We start from the raw sequence: 24165 nt of genomic DNA, 5'->3' as shown, positions 1-24165 counted from the left end.
AAAACTGTTCGCGACATCTTCTTTTCACGGGTGCAATATCTCTGATTCTACCGTGCTGTTAAAATAGATTGACTCAATAATTCGCGGATGTGAGATTTGTATTTGTCACCTTCGTGGAAATTCTACTCCACTAAAATCGTTCGTTCCTCTGTAGTAAACTTTAAGTCTCGCATGCTATTGACGACCGACCCCGACCTTCACTTTAACAGCATTTCATCCCGGTCTACTCTTTGTCATTATACTCAGTATCACCGCCCCCCAAGGTCACTCCGGACACTCATTTCTAACGCACTGGTATCTCACACGAGTACCAGCTAAAACAATAGTGACTGGCTAGAAAGGGGAATCATTTAGTTGGCAAGGAATGTAGAGATGAAATAATTCTATCCATCCGACTGTACATACAGCTGACCACAAGAGTCCAGAATAACTACAGAATTATTACACATTTCAATCAAAAACCTAATATAATACTGCCAAATCAATTCTAAATTAGCGAAATAATCTCTACTGTTTAAAATTACAAATGGTGTTGCAAAATATTTCGAGAGTTCCTTCTTTTCACAGACACGGCGATATCATGCAGGAAGTCTGCAGAAAAACCCAGTTGTGACAGAATGCCACACGCAACTTTTGTTTTCTAGCTAAGCCTAGTGCAAAAATTCATACAATTTTAGGAAAAATAAATAAAATATAGCAGTGATTCCAAATGGAATATAAAAGTGTTACTTAGGAAATTCACAGAAACGATATGAAAGTTAGTGATTCCAATTGGAATCATAGGCCTGGAGAGGGTTAACTGAGTCTACCTATCGTCGCCTTCGTTTCTCCTCACTTTTATAACCCTTCACGGTCTTGTCCATTATTCTCTTAGGTAACTTATCTTCCTCCATTCGCTTCACATTACCCACAACCGAAGCCAAGTATGGGTTCATTCGTCGAGTTTATTTCTAACTTCTCCTTTATCTCTTCATTCCAAGCACCCTCCTATATTTGTTCTCCCCTGTTTGTACCAGCAATCATTCCTGCTACATTCATGTCTGCTACAGCCAACTTACGAATAAGATATCCCGAGTCCACACAGAGTTAACTGCCGCACAGCAATTCGGTAAGAAAACAGGCCGGTATAAAGCGTTTCGTCTAGGAACTCACTTCTTTCTTATAGAATACCGTTAATTGCAACTGAGAGCTCACAGCAGTAACTTTGCTGTACCTTGATTCAGGTTGATTTACTATTATTGCCCTTCGAGATTACACATCCATACTTGAAATGATCCACTTGTTCCAGTTTCGCATTCGCTGCCTGACATTAAATTCTCTTAGGTTTCTTCCCTATTGATATCACTGTAGTCTTGGATGTGCTAATTTATATATCTTTCCCTGCACCTCTTTTCCAGCTCTAGCATATTGGATTGCACACTTTCAGCACATACCAACAACGTAATGTAAAACTTTACCTCAAGATACTATATCCAGAACCTTCCAGAGGAATATAATCGAAGATAATGCTGCCAGATCCTTTCAGATAAATGTTGGTGGGTGAAGTAGTTTTAGGCACATGACAAAAGAACTACTCAGCATTATTGTAAGGTCCCTTTATTGGTAATATCTAGAGGTAATACAGATCATCTAATGCCTTTTTAAATGATCACTATGGCACGGAGACTCTAGTTCTATAGTAATAAGAAATTCAAGTGCATACAAAAGTTGTTAAGGATTTTCTTATGCAGTACGTAGCCCCGCATTATAGATTTACGAAGGCTACATCAATCTCATAAGGTTTTTTAATGATAGTCAAACACTTCTCATGAACATTAACCCTTGAATCGACAATGTTGGAATTTATACTGGCAGCCATTTCTGTGTTGTTGTTATTACAGTATTTTGCGAACAGAGCTATCCGACATTGAAGGTGATAAAAGTCCATTTTTAAAGTTACAAAAAGCCACCTCAAAACAAGGTTCGCGATTCAAGAATTCCATGCCATAGACTGTCGTACCGACCGATTGCATGAACCATGTGAACACTGTACATGCTCTTTGTGTGGAAGGTCATGCAATCGATACCACGTGCTCTTCTGTGAAAACCGCCGTATGTCGCTCGAGAAATTCTGCTTGAACGAGAATACACATTACTAACTGACAAATGTCTAATTGAAAATGTTTCGTTTTTATCTTTTTAATGAATGTGAGTTTATCTATGTCCATTGTCTGCAATAAACGTATTATTATAAAAGTCACATAAAAATGGAGTCAAAATTTGAAAAGTCTGGAATGATTTTCGAAAAAATGAAATTTTAAACTACAAATAATAGATTCCAACATGAAATGTGATGCACAAAATACAATATAACATGAAGGTACTATACGAATTTATTAGTTAGAGTTAATACTAAATACAGTACATTGCTCCAAACTATATTTGCCGTAAATATGCGAAGAAGTTCTGTTTGGGCTATTTTAACAGTAAGCTGCTTATTTGGTTCAATTGTGAACATAAAGCATTTTCTTGGCTGCTTTTCGTATCACGAAAATTTCATGTCATGTGGTGCGTTAGAAAACAAGGTAACATGAAATAGCAAATACGTCGATGGATCCATACATCCACAAGAGAGCTCAAAGTTTGCCTGTTCAAGGGTTAATGTAATATCTTACATAGTTGAGTTTTGTTAAATCATCACCTTAATCTCTATTTATTTTCTTCAAATTTGCACTGAATTCTCCAAACCTCAAAGAATTTACTAAATGAATCCTCACTGTTTATCACAGGATATATTTGAATTCGTGATTTCAATATAACACTGAGATTTTAGGCATATTTTCTACAAAGTAATAATATCAACATTCACTAAAATGAATTCAGGGTAACAGAATTTATTGATAAATGGTATTTCTTTGACCAAAATAATTATAAATGCATGTTTGAACTAATATCTGTGTAGAACTCAATGCAATCACAGTGTGTGAGGGATGAATCTATTTTGAAATGAACAATGGATATGATAGTGATGACATATTGAACAACAAGATGTCTGAAAATGTGCGCAAGTCAAAGATGACTAAAATTAAACAATAGAAATAGTGCTTTTGTAAATTTTGTTATCTCATTATTTCAATTCAGGTTTGACACTCAAGTGAACAGAATCGTACATTAAATCTAGGAGAAAAGGACGTGTATTCTGGTGGAATACATTTTGTGCACAATCCTCGTATTTCATGATCTCCGTATTTTCCTTTTATTAGGTAATAGGATAAGAATTTTGAATGTACATTGTGTTTATTCTCTTTGGTATTTCAAGTGGCATAACAACATGCTAGTTCCTTTCCTTACCTGCTTTTGAATAACCGTACTCCATGTTCAATTCCAGTAACATTTATTATGGGACAATAAAACATAACTTTTTCCCCAAGTCGCAAATATCAGTGACCTTTCATGAAATAGGTAAGAATAATAAATACATGTCTAATATTAAATACGATTTCTTGAAATAGATAGGAATAAGTATGCCAGTCTGCAAAGAGAAGCATTGAAGTCACTTAATATTTCAAGCTACAAATTCAGAAATTTTGTTGCTGACTCCTCAATATCCTTCCACATTTTGAAGTGCAAGGATGAAGCATTGTTTTACACTTATACTGTATAACTAATGTATGAATGAAGGCTTACAGGAATTGTTGGTAAGTAGGGTAGTTCAAGACACGTCTTATTGGACTGCAGGTACGTCAATGCTACTTATGCCACAGTAGGTTTCCGAAAATAGGGAACAAAGGAGGCTGTCTATCTGTGAAATACGAGGATGTGTAGTACATTCTATCAGCTAGGTAGTAACACAACAACATTTATTTACATTCCACTATTAGTCATGAACTCTCTAATAAATAGGCTAGCTCTCTCTGGTAGCATAATGCTCGTTTGACCTGGTCGAATTGCTTAAAAGGAAGGCACATTTTTAGAAATAGCATTACTCTACAGATTTAGAAATGAGTAACGTTCTCTCTAAAGTATATCAAGTTTCAAGTTTTCAGGTGGTCATTTACACTGCTTCACTTAAGAGAGAGAGAGAGCCAACTAACTCCGTTCAATCTTCTCACGCTAGCGTCTTGACGTGTTGCGCCAACCACTCGGAAACTGTAGCTTCGTGTTTCTGCCGCCAGAGGACTCTCAGCTGCACTTTCTCAATGGCTTGCGCCATGGTGCGGGTGATACTCGTGAAAGTCTCCTTGTGAGCTTCCTGGAACTCCAGAAGCTGGAATAAAAAAATACCATAAACGTAATATAAACCCGTTTGGGTATATCATACAAAAGACCAGTTGTAAGTAGCTATGTATAAATCTCCAAAGTATTCTATTAATATGAAACAATATGAAAATTATGATCTCCAGTTTGGTAGAATTGTGTAAGCTCACGGTTTCCAAACAGAACTTTATTCAGATATTTCTAGGGTCACTGGAGCCACCCACGCTCATTCTTTTGGTTTTAGCCTGGGGTATTAAGTCAGATACCCTCCCTGACGCCACGTGATATTCATATGAAATTTCCTACCCAGAATCGATCAGAATTTGAACTCAATCACCCGAGCAGAGAGCTAGTTGCTAATCCACTGCACTAATTACGTTTCCCTGCAAGCTCACGGTTCCTGTATGATTAAAAAGAAGGTAGACCGTGGTTTTACGTGACTTTTTATCTTGATAGTGTAATCGTAGCCACGGGGCCCTCTAATTTTACACGCGGTATTCGGACCACAGGAACGTGTCATTTCATTCCAAAAATTTCACGTACCTTGACTGGGATTCCAACCAAGGCCACCTTCGTGAGAAACCAGTGAAAGTGACCCCACCCCCACCCAGCTATCACCCCCCTGGTGTGTATGGTTAGCTAATTAGCTAAAGTTCATTTTAATTCTGAATTATTTCACTATTGTGTCTCATTAAAAATAAAATAGTGTATTCTCTGCTCCACACACGGGGGGCTGTCATTGTCGAAGAGATTACACTGAGAAATCTTGTACTTGTTTGATATTTACTTTTAAAATTTTGTTCATATCGTATTGTTATCTACTACTGTATCAGCGTTATTTATTAATATTCTGATTGATTTTCGAGAAGTTCGGGGTTCCATTCACGACCCTCTTTTGATTAATTTTGGAATGGGGTCAATTTCCTGTTTGTAACCCAAGATAGTGTCCGCCTCTGTGGTGTAGTGGTTAGCGTGATTAGCTGCCACCCCCGGAGGTCCGGGTTCGATTCCCGGCTCTGCCACGAAAATTTGAAAAGTGGTACGAGGGCTGGAACGGGGTCCACTCAGCCTCGGGAGGTCAACTGAGTAGAGGTGGGTTCGATTCCCATCTCAGCCATCCTCGAAGTGGTTTTCCGTGGTTTCCCACTTCTCCTCCAGGCGCTTCCTTCCCTCTTCCTTGTCTATCCCTTCCCATCTTCCCATCCCTTCACAAGGCCCCTGTTCAGTATAGCAGGTGAGGCCGCCTGGGCGAGGTACTGGTCATTCTCCCCAGTTGTATCCCCCGACGAAGAATCTGAAGCTCCAGGACACTGCCCTTGAGGCGGTAGAGGTGGGATCCCTCGCTGAGTCCGAGGGAAAAGCCGAACCTGGAGGTTAAACAGATGATGATGATGATGAACCCAAGTGTAGTTATAGACACAATACCATAAAAGATGTATCAAGCAACATTTGTACTTGCCCAAAATGTCATGCATTTTGAACCATACGCCTATGACAAAACCACGAGATAGTGGAATGTTTTAAGGGATGATGATAATACTCTCCTAATTCTAATAACAGGAAAAATACGAAGAGTTCTGACTCTTCAAATAATCATCATCAATGACATCCTAACTTTGCCGATTATGGGTTCTTGACTGGCTGAACCTAAGCCCCTGCAAGCTCACGGTTCTTGTACTGTACGATTAAAAAGAAATACATATATAGAGCCACAAGCTCTGCCGCAATGTTGGCATATCAAATCTGTGAACCTTCCTTGTTCTTGTAGAGCCTCCGTAGCTCAGGCGGCAGCGCGCTGGTCTCTCACCGCTGGTTTCCGTGGTTCAAATCCCGATCACTCCGTATGAGATTTGTGCTGGTCAAAGCGGAGGTGGGGCAGGTTTTTCTCCGGGTACTTCGGTTCTCCCGGTCATATTTCATTCCAGCAACACTCTCCAATATCATTTCATCTTTAATTCATTAATTATTGCCGTAGAGGAGTGCGGCAGGATTCGGCAGCCGGCACAATTCCTATCCTCACCGCTAGATGGGGGGCTTCATTCATTCTCTTTCTGACCCGGTCAAATAACTGGAAACAGGCTGCGGATTTTCATTTTCCTTATTCTTGTAGAACCTGGCCATCATTTCCGCTCTAATGATCTCTTTTATCGGACTCGTGTCTCTGCCACTGTTCTTCGTAATGCCTCGAGAACAATACATCACCACATCGATGGAAAATGAATGTATCAACAAAAGGAAGGAGTGGAAATGAAGCATAATACCGACGGTGTCGAACGAAAACCAGAATTCATCACAGAGGTCAGTTAGAAAAGATAAAAGTGAGAGGCATGGCAAAGTAAAGTGAAAGCAATGTCAGATTCAAGTAGGTGTCCCCTGGTTGCCACAGCACGCTTCAAAGTTAAGAGCACTATTTGGGGATTGGGGAAAATTCAAGGTCACTTAATAAATCTACCATTGCCTGTACTTGTATAGCACAGATGGAAGTGATGGAGCTCAACGCCTCAAACGAAATCATGACTTTGCAATAGGGAGCAAGAAAAAGAAATGTGTCCTCTCGAGACCTGAGGCTGACTCCTAAGAAAAGGACTATCTTCAAAATATAATATCTCCGCCGTTGTAAAAGAATATGAATTAACAGAGTGGAGGTTGACATACGTAAATATGTTGAAACAATGCCGAAATGATGTGGGGTCCGATGGTCATACTCATATTACATTAATTGTTAGTCACCGGCGTAAGTGTGCAGGATTCGGACTAAACATTATATTGTATGTGTATTCTCATTTAGTTCATCTCGCTTCTAATTATGACGGAGAAATAATACATATATATCTCAAAAGTTTACTAAAACAGCTTTGGAAAATCCGTCCGTCCGTTCTAATGGGCCGATTTGCTTCACTTTTGTTTTTTATTCTCTCCAGAATTACCTGCCGGTGAATCTTGAGACACTGATAGGTCTCTACGGTCAGCCAAATTTGAGTAATCATAAAAGCAAATCATTATAATGATCACTCTAATAATTACAGGCGAAAGCTTACACTAACCCTCAATACATTTTGTACTTAGCAGGTTGCTAAGCGACTAACACTTTCATTAATAATACCTATAATATAAAAGGAAGTATTTGTCTGTCTGTTTGTCTGTCTGTACGCGATGCCCAGCAAAATCTACAGCACGCAGAGATCTGAAATTTTGAACATAGGTAGATGCACCGCGAAGCCGGAATTTTCATTTTCGCTTTCGTTGGTGAGTTATGAATGAAAAACGATCGGAAATCGTGCATTGGGATATCACAATACAACGTGCTGTCACCAAGATTAAATGCATAGAGTCGCTGTCGCTAGGCAACGTACATAAGATAAGTAGAGATCACAATATTCAAGGAGCCATTTTAAGTCCAGGGCGTAGGAAACCGGTTTTGGTCTTATATGGTGTGAGGGCATATGACGCTGTTGATGGTGATTCGTCCGTCGGATCGGGATGTAAAGTCTCGAGCTATTCGAGAGAAGTGGGTTATGTGCCGGCGCCGGGTTTCATTCTCTTCATTCTTACTATCATATATAATGTCATTCATTTCATCTCATTAACTCATCTGATTAGGTTGACGTCATGAAAGTCATCCGGTCGTAAAAATTCGCTACGAAGATTCATCTCACTTCATACCCAAACCCCGTAGAAAAAGGGGACAAGGGTTGGACACTTATACATTTAGAGGAAACATATATGACACAAGATAGAGGATAATAATAAACAAGGAATAATACATAAATCAGTCAGGATGCCATTGTAAGTCCGTGGAATAGGAAGCCATTTTCCTTCAATCCATGATGTCTGTCTGTCTGTCTGTCTGTCTGTCTGTCTGTCTGTCTGTCTGTCTGTCTGTCTGTCTGTCTGTCTGTCTGTCTGTCTGTCTGTCTGTCTGTCTGTCTGTCTGTCTGTCTGTCTGTCTGTCTGTCTGTCTGTCTGTCTGTCTGTCTGTCTGTCTGTCTGTCTGTCTGTCTGTCTGTCTGTCTGTCTGTCTGTCTGTCTGTCTGTCTGTCTGTCTTCATGTGTGCGATCCGCAGCCATATCCACGGCAAACAAAGATCTAAAATGTTTGTCATAACTGAGCACAGGTTTTCACCTAAGACGCATGGCTGTGTCTGAAAGCAATTCTTGTTCCAAGACATGAAGCTCAAGAATTATCCTGTTTCCTATAAATTGAAAAGTCTATCGACACGACATGTCATACAGATGAGGCTGTCAACTACACCACAGAGATCTGGAACAATTTGGAGTCACCTGGAGTACCCTCGAACATCTTGGGGTGGACGATTGTGGCACCGATTATCCTTCTCAGGAATATGAATCTTTCCCTCTGCAATGAAAACGGCTCTGAAACTGATCACGAACATTATTGAAGCCACCATCATGACTGAGCATGCCGCGGGCGAAGTAGTATTCCTCGGACTGTAAGTCCATTGAGTAGGAAGCCATTTTCAGCCCGCGACACGAGGATCCATCAGCCCATAATATTCAGTAGTGTTTGTGTGTATGTGTGCCAAGCCCAGTCAAATCTACAACACACAGAGATCTGAAATTTTGACATAGGACAATCGCTTAAAGTTGTAGGACTCCATCTTCGAAAACGGTGCTTTTGCCATTGTCAATTGTACGTGGATTGTTCAAGAGTTCGAAAGGTAAACACAATAAAGTATACATCTTACTTCCAAATGGAAGGGCATTATTATATTTTATTCCGAAGCTCTAAGGAAACAATATATTTTGTATTACATAACATGGTCTTTTACATGGTTTCAATATTATTTGTACCATCCATCAACCCGGTATCTTAAGCATTGAAAGTAACAATATAATAAAAATAAAATAATGTATTTCATGCAATTTACGTCAAAACGGTGTGAGTTAATAAATATAATGTTTTAATTTGCTTTTAAATAAATAGTTTTTTTTTTGCTAGGGGCTTTACGTCGCGCCGACACAGAGAGGTCTTATGGCGACGATGGGATAGGAAAGGCCTAGGAGTTGGAAGGAAGCGGCCGTGGCCTTAATTAAGGTACAGCCCCAGCATTTGCCTGGTGGGAAATAAATAGTTTAGAAACATCTAACGGTTGAATTATTAAACGCGGGCAAAGCCGCGGGCACATGCTAGTTCTGATATATGAGTTTCATTCTAAGTAATGTCAGTGCATGAAGCCATGTTTGATTACTACCTGTCAAGCCAGAGAATATACACTTCCTCTGACCACGGTAGAATACTATTCCCTACTAAATACGCTTTGATTCTCTAACCCGTCCCAGCTTCAAAATATATTCAACAGATGGCAGAACGTTGCTAATATGTTACAAGCTGCCAAGAGAAAAAAGTCTACGTTCAAACAGACCCCATCATGACATACGCCTTAGACTTTACCTAGAAACACCTATTGATGGATAACCTCGGTACACTAGAAAGAGTGAAGGCCATGTATCTTTAAAAATTCTTTGTCTGGCAAAAAACGCTCCTTCGAGACTAACCTATAAGCTCACAAGATAACCGGTCTATATATAACTGCGATTAAAAATATCATTGGCTCCTACGACACAATACTAAGAACAGGAGAATAACATAAAAAATATAATATATTGTACCGGTTACGACCTGTACATAAGTATTTTTTGAGCATAAGTTACGTTTATTTACCACGCGTAATGTTTCGAGCGCGCCTGGTTTGTTTACCAGCAGCGAGGACCAGCTAGCGAGTGTATGACGACTGTGAGCTGTGACGTAGCCCCAGGGGCTAGCTAGACCGCCCGCTCGTCTCAACACGTGTTACCAGCCTTGACTGGTATTTTCTGGATTCCACGTCACTTGTTCTAGAGAGTTCGATGGAGAAAATTTTGAAATTTCTTTAATAATGATGCTAGCGAATCGAGCGATATGTCATCTTGTTTGGGATAACCTAAACGTCCCAATGCTCGAGTTTCAAGCAAATCCATCGAGGAATTCGGGAGATATTCAATCAAACCGTATTATGACGTAGACACCCCGGATTGAATAAAAGGAGGACCTACTGTAGCCTATTCACACAGTCTCAGCTGAGTAGTCAGCGGGGACACTCTTGCTGCTACTATCCTCGTGGAACTCTGTCATTATACAAGTGTGGGAAGACGATTCTTCCAAGTACTCTAAAGTGGACTCATAAGACTTCGAGTGTTGTAGAAAATTTTCTAAGTCTTCGTAATTGAATTTAGAATATTTCTAAGTGTTCATTGAATGGACTTGTATTATTTACGTGCCTTCGAGACTAAAACTTTTCTAAGTGTTTGGACTTGTATTGTTTACGTGTCTTCGAAGCTGGAATTTTTCCAAGTGTTCGTGAAATGGACTTGTATTATTTACATGGGTTCGAGACCAGAATTCTTCTAAGTGTTCATTGAATGGACTTGTATTATTTACGTGCCTTCGAGACTGAAACTTTTCTAAGTGTTCACTAAATGGACTTGTATTATTTACGCGTCTTCGAAGCTGGAATTTTTCTAAGTGTTCACTGAATGGACTTGTATTATTTTCATGTGTTCGAGACCAGAACTTTTCTACGTGATCATTGAATGGACTTGTATTATTTACGAGTATTCGAGATTGGAAATTTTCTAAGTGTTCGTGAAATGGACTTGTATTATTTACGTGGAATATTTGCGACTGTTGAGGAACTCATCCTTCTAATAGACAGTGATTGATTAACATTGCTAGTGATGAACTTTAACTTTCCAACGGCTTTAAACGAAGTTAGGATTTCACTTACATTTACTCAAAGACTTGTACATTTGCCAGTGTTGGTTTAAAAGACTTATAAATTTCGTCAGTGAATTTATTTATGTGGAAGGACTTGTGTTTTCGTCAATGGTCACTCAAAGACTATGAATTTCACCAGTGATAAACTTTAAATATATTCAAACTTCCAAGTGAATGGACTTGTGTTTTTCATTCGAGTTTAGACAAAGACTTGCACCTTCGCCAGTAATGAACTTTGAGTTTAACCATAATTTCACAAGAAGGGACTTGTATTTTTCGTTGCCAAAAGTTATTCAGGGACGAGGATTTTCCTAGTGATGAACTCTAAAATTATTAATACCACTGATATCGTTTTAGGAGTGTTGGAAGTCTTGATGTACAATTATCAAGAACTCTGTTTATAAGTTGATCATCCAAGGTTTTCATGGACTCAGTGCTACTAGTGACCTTGGCAACATCAATCCTCTCAGTCTCATTGGGCTGAGGTTGTACATGACTATCTACAACATCGCCTAGATCACCGGGGTTCAACCCGGGCCTCAGAGTTCGAGACATCTCTACTTGCCGTCAATCGAGACAGTCCAGCTGCCTCTGTCTGGGGTATCTGGAGTCCCTGGAATCCCTGGAGTCTTCTGGAACGTGCTTCAACCAGCTTGGCTTGGTGAGCTGGAGAACCCGAACCATACTATTGGAATACGAGGAAGACAATCCATTTCTACTTAAGAGGTGATGTGCCAATTCATGACTTATTTGAATAAACTCTTGTGCAATCAGAGTCAAAGTTTTTCTGTAGATAGGATCTACCTCCTGTACCGAGCCCTAGCTACAATTAATCCAGTTTTTCGCCCTGAGAACTATAGTCATGCTACTTTAAAATTTAATCTGAGAGTCGGGCTCTTTTACTGGTACAATATGGACAGATTTTTACCTAACAGACGACATGATGACGTCAAAATGGATGAACTCTGATTACGAACTGAGGCATACCATAGCGTGCTCCTCATTAATTGTTCATATAACCATTGAAAAGGGCAGGCAAAACAATATGACTACGAGTTATCTGACCTATCGATAACGACTACTGCGGAGCAGCACGGGCCATCTAGTTTTAGATAAAATCCAGATTACCAATAAGTAAAGTATTTGAGTATATACAAAATAAACGCACAGATCTACTTCTTGAGGAATATATTGGTTGAAAGCAAATAAAAAGAAAGGCAAAGGCTTCCACTAACCGTAACCTCGCCACTTAGTTGGATAGTGTGGTTAGCTCTACGTCCGGCCGCCTTTGCCCCCAGTAATTAACCTGGCACTCATTTTTTGTGTAGGCAGACTGAACCTCAGGTCCATCTGCACCTCGGAAAGTGGAAATCTCGCTTCTTAAAATTTTCGGCTTCTTGAAGGAAAGGCAAATAAAGAACAGAAAATCTACTGGTGACAGAACACATTTCACAATATTCTCAAGATTCCTTTTGTGCACGTTTTCATACACAATGTTGATTTGCATGGCTTTCCACGACTTTGAAGATATTACAGGTCTCTTTTTTTGCCTAAAGTATAATAAGGGTGCTAACAATAATGTTTTTGTACTTATAAAACTATAGAAAATGTCCAGAGAAGTTAATTGTTGTGTTGTTCATAAGTAGCTAAAAATTACGTTTTTATAACAAGTTAAGTCATCATACTGTCCATTAAGGCCCTTGAACTGGTGGAATGTAAACGCTTCTACTATGCGTAATCTCGGCACTTGGTGGATTAATGTGGTGAGCCCGATTTTTTATAACCAGAGAGAACGTATTTTAGTAAGATCTCGCTTATAATGTAGGGGCTGTCTGGCCGAGGCGGTAAAGGCGTGCTCGGTTCGCCCGGAAGGACGTGGGTTCTAATCCCCGCCAGGAAGTCGTAACATTTAAGAAACGAGATTTCCACTTCCGGAGGTGTACATGGCTCTGAGGTTCACGCAGCCTACACCAAAAATGAGTACCAGGTTAATATCTGGGGGCAAAGGCGGCCGGGCATACAGCTAACCACCCTACCCCATCAAGTGCCGAGGTTACGGATAGTGGAAGCTTTTACCTTCCGCCCCTCCAAGGGCCTTCGGGGCCTGTACGGAGATGACTTAGCTTTGCTTTGTTTTCGCTTATAATGTATTATTTTTATAATATATATTTTTTGTCCCGCAACAGTTCGTTTACATGCTGGTAAATCCACCTTTAAGAGACTGACGTATCTGAGCACATTGGGATACTGCTGTACTCAGCCGGGGTGGAATCCGCCAACACAGGCTCAGAAAGCCAGCGTTCTACCTTCCCAGCACGATGAGAGTGTATGTAGGCCTATGCATGTAATGTATACAGGTCGTTTGATTAAACGCTCTATATTTCCTACTGTAATTCTAAGGGCTACCAGAATGCACAGCTATGCGTGGAGTTACATGTCTATGTGAAGATATAAATGCACAAAGAAAAAACCAAACCCCATGGCACAACAGCCCTGGAAGGGCCTTGGCCTACCAAGCGACCGCTGCTCAGCCTGAAGGCCTGCAGATTAAGAGGTGTCGTGTGGTCAGCACGACGAATCCTCTCACCCGTTGTTCTTGGATCTCGAGACCGGGGCCGCTATCTCACGTCAGATAGCTCCTCAATGGTAATCACGTAGGATGAGTGGACATCGAACCAGCCCTCAGATCCAGGTAAATATCCCTGGCCTGGCCGGGAATCGGGGCCGGCTATAAGTGCACAAACAGAAGTAAAAACTAAAAAGGTAAGGATTTACCGGTGAAGACTAAAGAAGGAAAATGGGACTGAAATACTGAATACAGGGTACAACATCATGACCCGGGCTGGCCACAACGAGGCTCGCAGGCCGCATGCGGCTCTTGGGTAAGTTTTTTTTTAAATTTGTTTTTACGTCGCACCGACACAGATATGTCTTATGGCGACAATGGGAGAGGAAAGGCCTAGGAATGGGAAGGAAGCGGCCGTGGCCTTAATTAAGGTACAGCCCCAGCATTTTCAGGGCTGCCGACAGTGGGGTTCGAACCCACTATCTCCCGATTACTGGATACTGGCCGCACTTAAGCGACTGCAGCTATCGAGCTCGGTAGGGGTAAGTTTCGTGCGGATCTTGATACCAAGCTTATAGTAAAATTAATTTATATAATATTAATCGAAACTAACAACATCTCGCGGCCGGCGGCAGTCAGTAGTAGCGATGTGCGGCTTATCGCTATTTAATGATTTGAGATGACTTAAATCTTCATTTTCATTCCTGGAAATTCCTTTTGCTGTTGATGTTGTGGGCGATGGCTGTCCTGTTTCATCACCAATAACAAAGTATACAGCAGCTGTAGAATTGGAGCTACTAGAAATGCAAGAGGACGAAGGAGTAAAAGGACTCAAACGAAGTGGCGTTTCTACCATAGAATTTTGGAAGAATGCTCCAGAAGAAAAATACCCGCTAAGAAAAGAGTGTGCTAAGAGACTTATCTCAATCTTTGGGACTATATATCTGTATGAATCACTGTACTAAACGCTTAAATTCATTAAGTCTAAATATCCATCATAACTAACTGATGAACTTTTAAGTGAACTTATGAGAACTGGGTTTACCAATTATCAGCCAGATTTCAAAAACTAACAGCAAAAATGAACACTCGAAAAATCACTTCTCAATAGTAACATCTCATTCCTTGATGTATACCTGAATAATAATGTTCTGTGTAGTGTAGAATATAAAGGTTCCTTCATTTGTTATAAAATGAAAAACGTGTCTTCATTTTATGAACATGCTCCCATTTTGTCTCCTAAATTTGCTCCTAAATTTGCGGCTCCCACAATTAAGGTTAGTGGCCACCCCTGATGTAGACGAAGAATACTGGGCAAAAACAGTAAAAAGGATGTCAGATGGAACAGGAATAGAGGACTGCAGAGTTAAAGAGATTCAGAATGAAGAAAAGGTGCTGAGTATGAAGGTACGGTAACTGCAAGAGTGAATGATACTGAGATAGATGGTGATGCTTGTTGTTTAAAGGGGCCTAACATCGAAGGTCATCGGCCCTATACTGAGATAAAGATCATGTCAGATTGTAACACAAAAGGAACATTACGAGATATCTGTGAAATAAGCAAAAATATGACAATGAAGGAAGACTTACAAATAGAGAAATAAGGGGTGTGGTGTAGTAGTTAACGAGTAAACACACGAATAAAGATCAAAAACAGAAAGATTGTAAGAATCATTATTTGTTGTGTGGAGGATTAATGAAAGAAGTACAGCATTAAGAGTCTGTAGGGTGACAGAATCTCTTCAGAGTCAAATATTTTGATACCTAATCTGAATAGAAAGAGAGAAATAATTTGACACGATTGTCAAAGTATTAAATATAGAGTGGATCGTGCCAGGAAAAGCAACAATAGGATTAGTGTAATAAAACATCTGTCGCAAAAGAACATAAAATAAGTGTTAAGAACTGGGCGAATACCAGGCAGGATTCCGGAAAGGAAGATCGTGCAGTGAACACATTTTCAATTTGAACTCCATAATACAACTGCGCGCACTCACAGCCAACAATTTAGTGATTTTATTTGTTGACTTCAAGAAAGCGTATGATATGGTTGACAGAACATCGTTGATGAGCACTTTGAAGGAATTTGGGGTTGATGAAGGAACTAAAAATGTAATCAAGGAGACCATCACTGACACTACATCACAAGTAAAGTTTATGGGTACGGTCTCAAAACCGTTTAAAATTGGAACAGGTGTCCAACAAGGGGATGGAATGTCACCACTCCTGTTCAATGTTATACTTGAAAAAGTGGTCAGGGAGTGGAGGAAGAGATTGACAGAATTAGGGGTGAAAAATGGAATAATACTGGGGAGATCTGGAATCAAAATTGACTATCTAGCGTTCGCAGATGATACGGCAATTCTGGCAGAATATGCAGAAATTGCTGAGGTACAGACTGAAACGCTTCAAGAGATTACTGTAGAGACAGGACTTCAGATATCGTTTGAAAAAAAACAGAACAGATGATTCAGAGTAAAAATGACCCAACAAAGACTATTGTCACTAAGTATGGAACAGTTAAAAGAGTGCAGAAGTTTAAATACCTACGAGAGTGGATAACCCCAACAGGACTACCAGGAATAGCGTTACAGAGCAGGGCAATAAAGATGGAAACAGCATAACATTTATGTCGAAATGTCTATAACAAAAAATCAATCTCAATCACTGCAAAACTCAGACATTACAACACGGTGATAAAGCCAGAAAGTTTGTATGCAATCGAATGGATTCCATTGAACAGGAAAGGATTACTAGAGAACATTGAGAAAAAAGAGGGAAACATCTTGAGGAAGATACTAGGGCCTAGGAAAGTGGGACAGGAATTTAGACTGCGACCAAATAAGGAACTATACAAAAGGACCGAGAAAATCACAACATCCCTTAAAATAGAAGAATTTGATTCTATGAACACATTAAAAGAATGCCAACAGAGAGAACAGCCAAGAGAATTCTGGAGTACATGGAGATCAGGAAGACGCAAACCAACTGGCTTAAATGAGTCAAAGAGGACCTGGAAGAAAAGAACATAACACAGAAGGCAGTATACAATAGACAAGAATACAGGATGGTCATCAACAAAATTAAGGGATTCCAAGATCGAATGAGCAGAAAACGGACCGGCAACAGCTGGTCGCTAGAACGCAAAGCAGCCCATTCCGATAGGATGAAAAAGTACTGGGCTGATCGTAGGAAGAAGAACCGGAAATGAACGATGCTTAACGTGGTCCATTGTAGACCTATCCGAAGATAAGGTGAAGGAGCGTTAATGAACGGGATACATTTGTGTCCTAGAACACTGTTTAACATCCAGGACTTAAAAATGTTTGTGTATGTGTTGAGTACTCAGCCCGAAGGCTGGTTGTATCCTCCACAGCTCCACCATCAGCTATCAGAGATGACCTAGGCGTCACTGAAGAGGTTGTCTAGGATCATTAGGAATGGGGGTAGTTTCCCGCTGATTTCCTCACTGAGCTAGAAGTTGCTATTTCATACCAGTCTGCCAAGCCCACTGAAATGCATGCCCCAAGCAACCTATGACCGATATTTTCACACTATTCGTAAGAGGGACTGGCTGCAAAAGGAATGGTGATACTAGCATCGCTCATACTTCAGTGACTTTCATGTTGTCAAAGCAAAGCATGAGACTGAGACAGGTCAATGAAAGTATCAAATTTGTTCTAGCCCGTACCAGAAGAACACTACATCTCACCAGCAATTGCCATAAAAATGGTTATAACGTGTAAAATGGATATAAAATACTAGCAAGAATTAATTATAATTTATTAATCGACACCAATAATTGTAATATTGTTTGCTACAAAACGCTTGTCTCAAAACAATTTTGATTTTAATAAGCTTTTGCTCTTCTTCAAGGGCGTACCCCCACCCCCTATGGAATTATTAAAAAATAAAATAAATAGGAACTGACAACAAACAATAAACTAAACAAACATACAGAGACACAATTGCAAAACCAACAGATACTTTCTAAGAAGCCTCGAAAATTGGATTTTAGATTGTAAACTGAACATACAATTCGCTGTAAAACTGTTGACCTCCATCACATTGTTCTTGTTCTGTATTTTAATATAAGATTTGTAGCGTACTACAATCTGAATATCAACATAATTCACGTGCCAGTGTCCTTATAATGACACTCATGCATGCACGCACCTTCAATATGTTCTATGATCATGTTGTAACTCTACCCCCCCCCCCCCCCAATCGGCCAGTTCTGGCCACGCTAATTCCCTCTTCTCACTTTCTAGTGGTTCGAAACCAGGGAAAGGGAGTACCGGTATTCTATTTTATTTCATGCTCTTTTGTTCTATTCTATTCTATTCTATTCCAACAGTTCTAGAGGACTAGAATATTGATTTTCTTTTTGCCCCTTAATGTAAACGGCAACCTTCTCTTTATTGTGACGTACATGTGAAATTCCTCAAAACAACTTCATCAGATCATGTCAGAACGTAAGACAATAACAACATTATAATTATATTATAATTATAATTAATACCAGCCTGCCAAGCCCACTGAAATGCATGCACCAAGCAACCTATGACCGATATTTTCACACTATTCGTAAGAGGGACTGGGACAAAAGGAATGGTGATACTAGCATCGCTCATACTTCAGTGACTTTCATGTTGTCAAAGAAAAACAAAAATAAGCAAAAATAGAAGAAAACACAACTTTTCTTTAGAGGAACTGGGCTCTTTCAAGAAAACGTTCCACTTAGGGCCGGCCATTCATGAATACAGTACATGTTTATTGCTCGGTAACGCTTCGTGAGTAGGGCACAGAGGTCGCGGTGAACCAATACTAACTGAAGGTCAGTTAGATATCCATCAAGTCACGAACAGCACTTAATATGAGTTGCGCAAGCTTGTGTAACATACTGGACAGGAAGTATTAAGAGTCGGAGAGAAAGTATGAATGATGGAAAGTTTCCATTGACGAGGAGCAGTAGCGGAGATTAGGGGGGGGGGTGACTGCCCCCAGTCGCCCCCCCCCCCCTCTTTCTGGAAAAATATATTATATTTTTATTTAGGCCGCTTTAAACTAGGAGTTATTTTTAAAAAGTTTTTACAAGCCCTGCTGTATTATCAGCTAGTTCTTTGCTTTATTTTCGTTAATTATTAACAGGAATACGCACAAAATATCATTCCTCCCGGCTAACCATGTGACCTTGCCGCGGTGGGGAGGCTTGCGTGTCCCAATGATGCAGATAGCCGAGCCGCAGGTGCAACCATATCGGATGGGTATCTGTTGAGAGACCAGACTAACGAATGGTTCATCGAAAGGGGGGTAGCAGCCTTTCGGTAGTTGCAAGGGCGACAGTCTAGATGATTGACTGATACGGCCTTGTAATAATACTCAACATGGCTTAGCTGTGTTGATACTGCTACACGGCTGAAAGCAACGGGAAACTACAGCCGTAACCACCTCCCGAGGACATGCAGCTCTCTCTGTATGAATGATGTACTGATGATGGCTTCCTCCCGGGTAAAATATTCCGGAGGTAAACTAGTCCCCCATTCGGATCTCCGGGTGGGGACTACACGAGAGGGGGCGATCATCAGGAATATGGATACTGACATTCAGCGAGTCGGAGCGTGGAATGTTAGAAGTTTGAATCGTTGTGGTAGGTTAGAGAATCTGAAAAGGGAGATGGATAGGCTAAAGTTAGATGTAGTTGGTATAAGTGAAGTACGTTGGCAGGAAGAACAGGATTTTTGGTCAGGCGACTACCGAATTATCAACACGAAATCAAACAGGGGTAATGCAGGAGTTGGTTTAATAATGAATAAGAAAATAGGGCAGCGGTTAAGCTACTACGACCAGCATAGTGAAAGAATTATTGTCGCCAAGATAGACACCAAACCAATGCCCACCACAATAGTGCAGGTCTATATGCCTACTAGTTCAGCGGATGATGAAGAAATTGAAAGAATATATGAGGAGATAGAAGATTTAATACAATATGTCAAAGGTGACGAGAATCTAATTGTGATGGGAGACTGGAACGCAGTGGTAGGCCAAGGAAGAGAAGGTAGCACAGTAGGAGAATTTGGATTGGGACAAAGGAACGAAAGAGGAAGTCGGCTGGTTGAATTCTGCACTGACCATAATTTAGTCCTCGCCAATACTTGGTTCAAACACCACAAACGACGGCTGTATACGTGGACGAGACCTGGAGACACTGGAAGGTATCAAATAGACTTCATTATGATTAGGCAGAGATTCAGAAACCAGGTGTTGGATTGCAAAACTTTCCCAGGAGCAGACGTGGACTCTGACCACAACTTGTTGGTCATGAAATGCCATCTGAAGTTGAAGAAAATGAAGAAAGGAAAGAATGCAAAAAGATGGGATCTAGACAAGTTGAAAGAAAAGAGTGTGATGGATTGTTTCAAGGAACATGTTGCACAAGGACTAAATGAAAAGGCCGAAGGAAACACAGTAGAGGAAGAGTGGAGAGTCATGAAAAATGAAGTCAGTAGGGCTGCTGAAGAAATGTTAGGAAGGAAGAAAAGATCAACTAAGAATCAGTGGATAACTCAGGAGATACTAGACCTGATTGATGAACGACGAAAATACAAGAATGCTAGAAATGAAGAGGGCAGGAAAGAATACAGGCGATTAAAGAATGAAGTGGATAGAAAGTGCAAGGCAACTAAGGAAGAATGGCTGAAGGAGAAATGCAAGGATGTCGAAGGCTGTATGGTCCTGGGAAAGGTAGATGCTGCATACAGGAAAATCAAGGAAACCTTTGGAGAAAGGAAATCTAGGTGCATGAATATTAAGAGCTCAGATGGAAAGCCACTTCTAGGGAAAGAAGACAAAGCAGAAAGATGGCAGGAGCATATCCAACAGTTGTATCAAGGTAACGATGTAGATAATTTGGTTCTGGAACATGAAGAGACTGTTGATGCTGATGAAATAGGAGACCCAATTTTGAGGTCAGAGTTTGACAGAGCTGTGAGTGACCTAAATAGGAACAAGGCACCTGGAATTGATGATATTCCCTCTGAATTACTGACTGCCTTAGGAGAAACCAGCATGGTAAGGTTATTTCATTTAGTGTGCAAGATGTATGAGACAGGAGAAGTCCCATCCGATTTTCGGCAGAATGTTGTTATACCTATTCCCAAGAAAGCCGGTGCTGACAGGTGTGAAAACTACCGCACTATTAGTTTAGTATCTCATGCCTGCAAAATTTTAACACGTATTATTTACAGAAGAATGGAAAAACAAGTTGAAGCTGAGTTGGGGGAAGATCAATTTGGCTTCAGAAGAAATGTAGGAACACGTGAAGCAATCCCGACTTTACGTCTGATCTTAGAGGATCGAATCAAGAAGGACAAGCCCACGTACATGGCATTCGTAGATCTAGAAAAGGCATTCGATAATGTTGATTGGACCAGGCTATTTATGATTCTGAAGATGATAGGGATCAGATACCGAGAACGAAGAATTATCTACAACCTGTATAAAAATCAGTCTGCAGTGATAAGAATCGAGGGCTTTGAAAAAGAAGCAGCAATCCAGAAAGGAGTGAGGCAAGGCTGCAGTTTGTCCCCTCTCCTTTTCAATGTTTACATAGAACAGGCAGTAAAGGAAATCAAAGAGAAATTTGGAAAGGGAATCACAGTCCAAGGAGAGGAAATCAAAACCTTGAGATTTGCCGATGATATTGTTATTTTATCTGAGACTGCAGAAGATCTCGAGAAGTTGCTGAATGGTATGGATGAAGTTTTAGGTAAGGAGTACAAGATGAAAATAAATAAGTCCAAAACAAAAGTAATGGAGTGCAGTCGAACGAAGGCAGGTGATGTAGGAAATATTAGATTAGGAAACGAAGTCTTAAAGGAAGTAGATGAATATTGTTACTTGGGTAGTAAAATAACCAACAATGGCAGAAGTAAGGAGGACATAAAATGCAGACTAGCACAAGCCAGGAAGAATTTTCTTAAGAAAAGAAATTTGCTCACTTCAAACATTGATATCGGAATTAGAAAGATGTTTTTGAAGACTTTTGTGTGGAGCGTGGCATTGTATGGAAGTGAAACATGGACGATAACTAGCTCAGAAAGAAAGAGAATAGAAGCTTTTGAAATGTGGTGTTACAGAAGAATGCTGAAGGTGAGATGGATAGATCGAATCACGAATGAAGAGATACTGAATCGAATTGGTGAGAGGAGATCGATTTGGCTACATTTGACGAGAAGAAGAGATAGAATGATAGGACACATCTTAAGACACCCAGGACTTGTTCAGTTGGTTTTTGAAGGAAGTGTAGGTGGCAAGAACGGTAGGGGTAGACCAAGGTATGAATATGACAAACAGATTAGAGCAGATGTAGGATGCAATAGTTACGTAGAAATGAAAAGGTTAGCACAGGATAGGGTGGCATGGAGAGCTGCATCAAACCAGTCTATGGACTGATGACTCAACAACAACAACAACTGATTTGTATAGCAGCACAGCAAGTTGTGGAGACTTTGCATGTGCTGTGAGGAAGGGTAGCAGGTAGGTTTTTTTTTTTTAAGTCATGTACACTGAGGTATGGTTCACCCGTCTGCCGCGCGCATATGTCAGTCTGGCAGTCTCTTTAGAGTCTGTTAGTTTCTTACGAGTAGTATGTAGTATGTAGTCAAACACTAAATGATTTTAATTCTATGAAAAAATGAAATGTCGTATGGCTTTTAGTGCCGGGATATCCTAGGACGGGTTCTGCTCGCCAGGTTTAGGTCTTTCTATTTGAATCCCGTAGGCGACCTGCGCGTTGTGATGAGGATGAAATGATGACATGTACACTCAGTCCCCGTGCCGGAGGAATTAAGGTTAAAATCCCCGACCCGGCCGGGAATCGAACCCGGGACCCTCTGAACCGAAGGCCTGAACGCTGACGGTTCAGCCAACGAGTCGGACTTTAATTCTATGATCGCAGCGTACTTCATTTTAATTCTAATAAATGTGCAATATTGTTCCTTTGGTGAAAGTTTTATTGTACCGTTACACTATTGAATCAAAATCTCAAAAAACTATTATTACCGCACTTACGTTGGTAAACTGTCAACCTTTACCTCTCTGTAGAAATTCGCGCAGAGAGCATAAAATAAGTTACCCTTTTGTAGCTTTCCTCTGATGTATATCCTTTCCCATATCCCATCCGCTACATCCCAAAAACCCGGTACTGTTTCTTGTCTGTATATTATTTCCCCCGCACTTTTATTTCCCAATCGCCGCTACTGACGAGGAGGATATTCTCCTCTTGTAGTTTCGATCGATGTCGATCATACAAGTAATGTCATAATATCATTATAACTTTGTGAATGAATTCCATTTAAAGGAGCATTAAAAACAGTTAGGTATATTACTTTCTGACCTTCAAGAGGACATCCCAAAGATCAAGTCCTGAAGGATGGAAACTGAAGGCAAGACAATTTCATGTTATTAATACAGTCGATACAGAGTAATATAAATTTAGCATGGAAAATTGCGACTCACCATTTTGAGAACAGCTGACATTGTTCTATCTTTGTCTTTTTTACGCCGCACCGACACAGATAAGTATTATGGTGACGATGGTATAGAAAAGAACTAGGAGTGAGAAGGAAGCGACCTTGGCTTCAGTTAAGGTACGATCCAGCATTCGCCCAGTGTGAAAATGGGAAACCACAGAAAACCACCTATCTGTGTCGGTGCGACGTAAAAGAGGCAAAGAACACTGTCAGCTGTTCTCAAAATGATGACTCATAATTTTCGATGCTAAAGGCTCCCGACAATGGGGTTCGAACCCACTATCTCCCGAATGCAAGCTGATAGTTACGTGACCCAAACCACTTGGCCACTTGCTCGGTAGATGACATTGGTATCCCTCCCCTTTCATTTTACATTTATTTATATCCAAGCCATGGATTATTTCAGTAATATACGAGGTACGGAGTACGTACAGTTCTTTTCTTTCTTTCTGTCGTAATCTGTTTACCCTCCAGAGTCGGTTTTTCCCTTGGACTCAGCGAGGGATCCCACCTCTACCGCCTCAAGGGCAGTGTCCTGGAGCTTCAGACTTCGGGTCGGGGGATACAGCTGGGGAGGATGACCAGCACCTCTTCCAGGCGGCCTCCCCTGCTATGCTGAACAGGGGCCTTACGGGGGGGATTGGAAGATTGGATGGAAAAGACAAGGAAGAGGGAAGGAAGCGGCCGTGGCCTTAAGTTAGGTACCATCCCGGCATTTGCCTGGAGGAGAAGTGGGAAACAACGGAAAACCACTTCTAGGATGGATAAAGTGAGAAACGAACCCACTTATACTCATTTGACCTCCCGAAGCTGAGTGGGCCCCGTCCCAGCCCTCGTACCACTTTTTCAAATTTCGTGGCAGAGCCGGGATTCGAACCCGGACCTCCGGGGGTGGCAGCTAATCACACTAACCACTACACTACAGAGGCGGTTGTACGTACAGTTCCTGACACAAAATTTGAGCAACACTAGTACCGAAGAAGCAGCATCAAAATGTGTACACCTCGTCCCGTGCTTTGATCTTCTGTAATAAAATATTCGTTATATCCATATTT

At 40.7% G+C, this 24165-nt stretch overlaps 1 protein-coding gene across 2 annotated transcripts in view; it reads right to left on the bottom strand.

The window, feature by feature from the left end:
• Positions 1-1580: 1580 nt before the first annotated feature.
• LOC136886370 (aminopeptidase N) overlaps positions 1581-24165 on the bottom strand; it is a 323565-nt gene continuing 300980 nt past the window's right edge. For both annotated transcript variants that reach the window (XM_067159117.2, XM_068231042.1), the window contains exon 15: positions 1581-4246. In XM_067159117.2, coding sequence (XP_067015218.2) covers positions 4088-4246 — 159 coding nt within the window. In that variant the 3' untranslated portion in view covers positions 1581-4087. The remainder of the gene's footprint in view (positions 4247-24165) is intronic.

The sequence above is a fragment of the Anabrus simplex genome, chromosome 1 (genome assembly GCF_040414725.1).
Source record: "Anabrus simplex isolate iqAnaSimp1 chromosome 1, ASM4041472v1, whole genome shotgun sequence".
NCBI classification, from domain to species: domain Eukaryota; kingdom Metazoa; phylum Arthropoda; class Insecta; order Orthoptera; family Tettigoniidae; genus Anabrus; species Anabrus simplex.
Note: the sequence above shows the minus strand (reverse complement) of the source record. Positions and strands in the feature narration are given on the sequence as shown.